This window comes from Limulus polyphemus, unplaced genomic scaffold (genome assembly GCF_000517525.1).
Source record: "Limulus polyphemus unplaced genomic scaffold, Limulus_polyphemus-2.1.2 Scaffold3990, whole genome shotgun sequence".
NCBI lineage: Eukaryota > Metazoa > Arthropoda > Merostomata > Xiphosura > Limulidae > Limulus > Limulus polyphemus.
The window spans coordinates 26,621-33,502 of NW_013669600.1; the positions used below are offsets into that span (position 1 = coordinate 26,621).

The following is a 6,882-nucleotide window of genomic DNA, read 5'->3' on the forward strand; positions in this document are numbered from 1 at the left end:
AGGGGAAGAGAAAGTGACACTGGGTGCAGCAAGTGAAAACCTCTCTTGTATCTCATGACCAGGTGACAGGCAAAGTACATCCTCGTGTGCTGATTGAAATGACAGTGAAAAAGTTTACCATAGCAAGAATAAAGGTGGACATTTTACATTATGTAGGGGATTTTGAGACCATGTATATGAAGGCATCCATTTATGACTTGGTGGTTGGCAATAAGCCAAGCAGTAGAAGTTTGGAGGAACCAGACAGATAGAAGACTGATGAAACATCTGCAGTTACCACTAGAGTTCAAGAAAAGAAAAGTGTCATCCCAAAGGCCTGACTCAAATGATAAACTATATATATATTTATATATGTAAACAATCCAGTGCTCTTCCACGTCTTCAGCACATTAACCATGGTGAAATTGGACAAGAAAATGTGAGCTGAAGTCTTTCCACCATTCAAACCACAAGTGCTGCATCCAATTATTAATATTTTGTGAATGGTCAAGAATTTCTTTCCTTGTAGCATCTTGATTCCAGATGACTGACATTTATAAACTCTGTGTAACAGAGCATCATTGGAATCACACGCAAATTCAGAGAGAATGAGACATGGGTAGGATTTAAGACCAAGGTGCTTATGTGTTGGGGGTAGGTGTGGGGCAAAAATGTCTGTCTTACTTATTGCAAATGTTGTGTGTATACTATATCCCACAGATTTACTAGCAGTTTAGACACAACCTCATAGTTGTGTGATACTTCATTTTTACTGTCCAATGGGAAAAATTAAAACAGTACTACACTCTCTCTTTGCCTTAGTTTACATCAGAAAAAGATACAATTTTGGGATACAAAGTAACCAATGTGTGTATTGTTTGTACAGCCAATTATATCTAAACTTTAATAAACACTTTGAAACATGTTGTTAAAATATAATATCATTACTGAAAACTGCTCCCAACTTTAATCCCACTTATGATATAGGCCTATTACTAATTGTGGGTGTACTGTTCCATTATTTTGGTAATATATTGAAATGATAGATTAAATGAGCTTTATAACAAGTAATTAATAGAAAATATATTAAAAAAAATTATTTTGTTGAATCATAAAAATAGAAATGAAGAGATAACATTCTAATGAATATTAGTTGTCTTTCAGATACTTTTACCTTGCCTGAAATAAATAATGCTCTGATTAACTAACCTTAAATTATGGCTTCAAAGGATTTCAAGAAAATTCTTTTACATAAAAATTGTTGTTAACCAAGACTTAAATACAACACCTTTGAAAGCTTCTGTTGTTTGATGAGTTCATATCATAAGTATCTGTCACATTTTGCTAAATGTAATATGTGTAATGAAAAGTGACAGTATAATGATAAACCGTTTAAATTAGTTCTTCAGTCTAGATCCAACATAGTCCTGCTTACGATGAGGACAGATAAAGTTGCAAACATCAAACAGCTCATAATTGCTAAGGTCTCCAATTCCTGTTTAGCACTACTAAATACTGCCATAGCTTAAGTTGCGCAATGCAAAATATTTGGCTTTTCAGGATCAACTTACATTTAAAATGACAGCTGCACTAAATGTGGAATATTTTCTAATGTTTTTTTTCTTTTCAGATGATTATAAAAAAATTTACATTCTAAATTCTATCTCACTTTTGAATTGTCTTTCGTATTTCTAGTACCATGACATGGATAAATTCATTTTACTGATTAATAGTCCAATTTTCTTAATTTCCTTGATTAATTTTAAGTTCATCAAATTTCTTTAATATTCTTGTTTGCAGGAACCCTGTAAGCTATGTAATATTTGTATGCACATACAGTTTGCTATTTGTTTGTATCATTAAAATCTTAAAAACCAAGTGTACAAAACCAGTCTTAGATTTTATCATTATATGAAGAAACAATGTGGTAAACCTACTAACAAGAATTTAAAGCTACAATTACATTTGTCATAAGATGTTAGATGTATTATACCTAATACATATGTAAACACCACATTCTTAAGTTACTCCCTTTGAGATTTTCAAGAATCAGAAGAGTGTACAATAATAGTATTCTAACCAACCTATATTTGTCATATCCATTGCCGACAACAAGTTTCAATCAATCCAGAGTTCTTCAGCTAAAATTTTATTTGGCCTTCCATTAGACTTTGCATGTAAAAGAACTACTTCTAGTTCATCATTTTAAGCCTGAACTTAATCAAACTGTAAGGTAATTGTTAAAATTTGAGAGTAAATATTCTGACCCATAAATTTGTCCAATGAAAAAAACTAGCATACAAACAAGTGGTCTCATGTCAAATGGAAGTCTCTCTATAACTCTTAGTTCTTATATTAAATGTTTTAAATTACCATACTTTGCAAATCAATAATTTTAAACATGTACTGACAATCTTATGAGAAAGTGTAAAACCACCAAGTTCTTTTTAAAAACAGTTCATTTTAACACTTTCTAAAGCAGAAGAGAGTCTTTAATATCATTTGATTTTTTTCCTTTTCACAACAAATATGCTTAACAAAACTAGATGAAACTTTGAACAAGATTACCAAATAGTATCTAGTTTTGATTAAAAAGATTTATACAATTTGATTTAGTACCTTTATCATTCTTTTATTTTTTGAAGTTTACCAACTTTGTTACAATATTCTGTTTAAAAAAATTATGATCAAAAATACTCCTTTTCTTTTAGAATTTAACTTTTTCTATTATTTAGTAGAAAGTTCCATATAATCTGTCATTTTAAACTGATTGACATTCTTTAATATATATATCTTTGAACACTTTATTTTTCTCAATTTCAAGTAGTCACCAATTTTGGTCATCAGGTCAGGTGAAAAAATAATATCAGGATTTGACAATTTTTGGAATGGCCCCTTGTCCAGCAGGGTAAGTTACATAAATTTTTACTTGCCCTTCAAGATGTTTTGAATAGTATAATTTCCAGTCATAACAAACCAGGTAAATCTTAGATGCTGACCTTATTCTCAGAAGAAGTTTCCAAACACTTTTGACTCATCATGACTAATAATTATTTGCTAAAGAAGCCCCAGTAATTTCTTCCTAAATGAATGGTTTATTTATGTTATTGGCCTTTTGATCTATGCATAGCCAATGATTGTTATCAGTTTGCATGATGTATATATATGTTTTATGTACAGGAAACCAATAATCAATAAACACTTTGATCTCTCTCTCTTTCCAAATGCAGTTATATACACAAAAAACCATAAGGGATAAAAGTAAGCCACAGAAAATTCAATAGTGTGGCATGTTCAAATCTATATGGACCTGTAAAAGGCATTGGTTGTCAAACAAAATTGGGATACAATGTTAAGGATATTAAGCGTTAGTTTTATAAAATGTAAGTTACTTTGTACACAAAATTTCTATTTTTCAGTATCATGGACCATAAAAGAGAATCATGGCCATAATTACTGTACCATTTGTTATGCATGGTAACAGCATCAAAGGCCACAATACTGAAATACACATACTGATTTGTATGAAAAGTGACAGTATAATGATAAACAGAAAATAAAAACGAGAGCTATTCAATGAAGCCTGCCCATTTATCTTGAGCTTCGTAATTACTCCACAAGTTACTTAATTTTAACCAGCATTCATCCAATGAAAAAAGTCAACTTTACCTTATTCATCCACTACTCATATATATATATATATATAAGTGAAGAAAGGAATTTTGGAGGCCAAAATATACTTGCTAACATTATCTTGGTTGAGAACAATTTTTATATAAGGAAAATACATTCCTTTTAATAAATTATAAGTTATTTTATTTATACAAACTGTTTTAGCATGATAAACTCAACAACTACAGATTTGAGTCAATGGAACATTTTGCCATCCCCAACTGAACTCACTAACAAAAATTACCTCATGTTTGGTAACAGAAGCCTACAAACATATATAATTTAACATACAAACATTTTCAAGTACAAAAGTAAAACTGTGAGACACTATAATAAAATTTCCAGATTAGTGATTTGTTCCTAAGTCTTCTAACCTTTAAACTTTCCATTAACTACAACTGTTCTGTCTTGAAGGAGCTAGATATTGTCACTTCTCACACCATTTTATTCCACTCTACCTTAATGTAAATAGCCTATAATCTGCATTATCCAATGATACTTGAAGTTTGCCTGCAGCTATTTTCCAAGCTTAGTTTCATTAGTAGTTGTTCTTATTACATGCTGCAAGATCATAATAGGTTGGGAAAGAGACACTGTACCAATAAATTCAGTGAAAGAAAGGAAAAATCATATTCCAAGCAAAATGTAGATAATTATAGTCTCAAGAGGTAATAATTTGTTTTCAAATATAAATCTATGATTTGGGATGGCTATAAAAATTCTAAATAAATCAATAAATGTTTCATTTAAAGAAAGACTGCTCAGAGCTGCACAGAACAGTTTGAACATTTTCTCCTTGTTTGTAAATTACACAAAGTAAATTTTACACAATGGCAAAATATGAATTTCTAAAACATTTCTGAGTGTTGAAATGGGGTTAAACTATTATTTTACTTGAATTTTGATATTTTTGATATGCAAGTGTAAACAAGTCACCTGAAAGGTGCTCACTGGTCTTGATAGAGTCTATGTTAATTTAAAACTGTATTAGCTGTTTCAATTATGAGTTTTACAAGTTCTTAACCAAAAGTTTAATTAGAAAATTCTAATTTCCTTGGACATTAAATCAATTACTATCATGATTCTAACATACTTTAATGCTAACAATTTTTCTATTTCACAACCAGGGTATCCAAAATGAGAACAAATAAAAATAAGCATATACTTAATGCAAGCAGATTCACATTGCATAAAAAAAGAAACAGCTTTCAGTAATTTTTACCAAATCATCTCTACACATGGGATTAGGTCCCAAATAGGATGCAAGTCTAATGAATGGATTACATTTATGGAAGTAGACTCTAGGTGCTACACCAGTGTGTGTGTGTGTATATATATAAGCAACTACTGAAATATACTTCTTAGCATAAAACATGAAACAAACTAATACATACCTGGAGAATCTGAACTTGATTCTTTCTGGAAAAGTAAGCTTTTAATAAAGAATACACTTTTTGAATGAAGAATTTTATGTCTTTTTCATCCTTCCATTTTTCAGAAACTACACCAAGAGGAATAAATACTGGAAAATTGCTCTCTAAAATTCTTGGGTGCTCAGAGCTTACATCAAAGTCAGCATAAAGACTTTCCATGTAACAAGAATCAAGAGAAATATCAAACTGTACACGAGCAACTTTATCCATCACTTTGAGAACTGTGATTCCAGCTATGATAAAAAAAAAAGACAATGAAACAATATTAAGTACAAAAACTAGCTGAATATATATTTTATTATTACTTCTGAACTTAATATACTACTTTAAGAATATTTAACAAAAATGAAAACTTCCAAATCTTCACAAGTTGTATACTTTTGTTTCAGCTTTGCTTTATAAAAAATATTTGCTAAATAGCTATCCAACACGGCTAGCCAATAACTCAATTAAGCAGCATAATCAGGTACCTATGAGAATCTGTTATATTAATTAGTGTCATGAAAAATAATCAAAATTACAATTACATAGATTAATGTAAAAATAATACACTAATCAAAATTAGTGTTTGCAGTTCTTAATGTTTTCTATTATTCAAATTATCCACATAATTAAAGTATTATCAATGTGATTTATCATTATTTTTGAATAATTCAATGTTGTTCAGCTTAAAATGATTATTTTCACAACTTGTAAATAATCAACTAATCAAAATTAGCATTTGCAATTAATACTATTTTTTTTATTATTCCAATTGTTTAAGTCTCATATGAGAATACTCATTTTGTTGAATATAATCAATTAAGGAGCCCAATGATTAATCAATTATCAACTTTCACTAGTTGCCCAAGATGTGAAAATAACTGATTTGTTGAAGTGATTTATAAAATTACCTTCCCCAGAAGAGAAGCTATGACTGAAGAGAGAGATGAATAAGACAGACCTTGGTGATAATTCCTAGGTATCAAGAAGCATTTGATTGTGTGTTGGGTTGATCATGGTGGTAATAGATGAACCTATTTCAAAGTCTGACAACAATCTTTTATTGGCCACAAAACAAGACATTTCTGGTTTAAAATTCTAACATAAGGGACCACTTCCAAATACTACTTCTTTCTGAACCAAAGAAATCTTAAAAAATTTGGGCATGAGATGGTCATTTCCTGCAGAAGTGTTTAAAGAGGATGCCAGATTTAAATTATGTACAAAGTCAAGTGCACTGAAGTGTCTCTAAAATTGTGCAGTGAGTTCCCATGGTAAACAAGTGTTTTGGAACCCAACTTCCATGGCTAAGCAAGTACTGAAAACTTATCATACACCACTGCTCTTTAAGTTCAGTGATGTGATACAATACTGGACTGCCCTCTTAAGAATATTGTTGCCACACTCAGGGTATTCAAAATGAGAAAATAAAAATAAGCATATAACTAATGCAAGCAGAGTCACTTGACTAAGGTAACACAATTAAGTAGAAAATATGAATTGCACATGCTACAAATGACGGAAAAAGTGGGAAGATATTTCCATATTCCATATTCCAGCTTAAGAGATGTCCTCCAAGCATATTCAAGACAACAGGTAAATTGCCCAATGTCTTATCTGGTGTTGGCAAAACATGGACAGTAAATGTAATACAAGATATAATTGTTTAAGTGAAAAGTGAAGCTTTTAGGGTTGATGCATATAGTTATTACATAGCAGAAGCTTTTAACCCGATGACTACCGGTACTAACTTTCTTAGTAGGCAATGCAAGTGTGAGGGCAAAATCATTTGTGAATTGAAAACATGATAGAGAAC

At 30.5% G+C, this 6,882-nt stretch overlaps 1 protein-coding gene across 2 annotated transcripts in view; it reads right to left on the reverse strand.

The window, feature by feature from the left end:
- Positions 1-6,882, reverse strand: part of LOC106470419 — an 82,812-nt gene that overhangs the window by 23,642 nt on the left and 52,288 nt on the right. For both annotated transcript variants that reach the window (XM_013930975.2, XM_022399004.1), the window contains exon 4: positions 5,046-5,317. In XM_013930975.2, the coding sequence (XP_013786429.1) occupies positions 5,046-5,317 (272 nt within the window). The remainder of the gene's footprint in view (positions 1-5,045; positions 5,318-6,882) is intronic.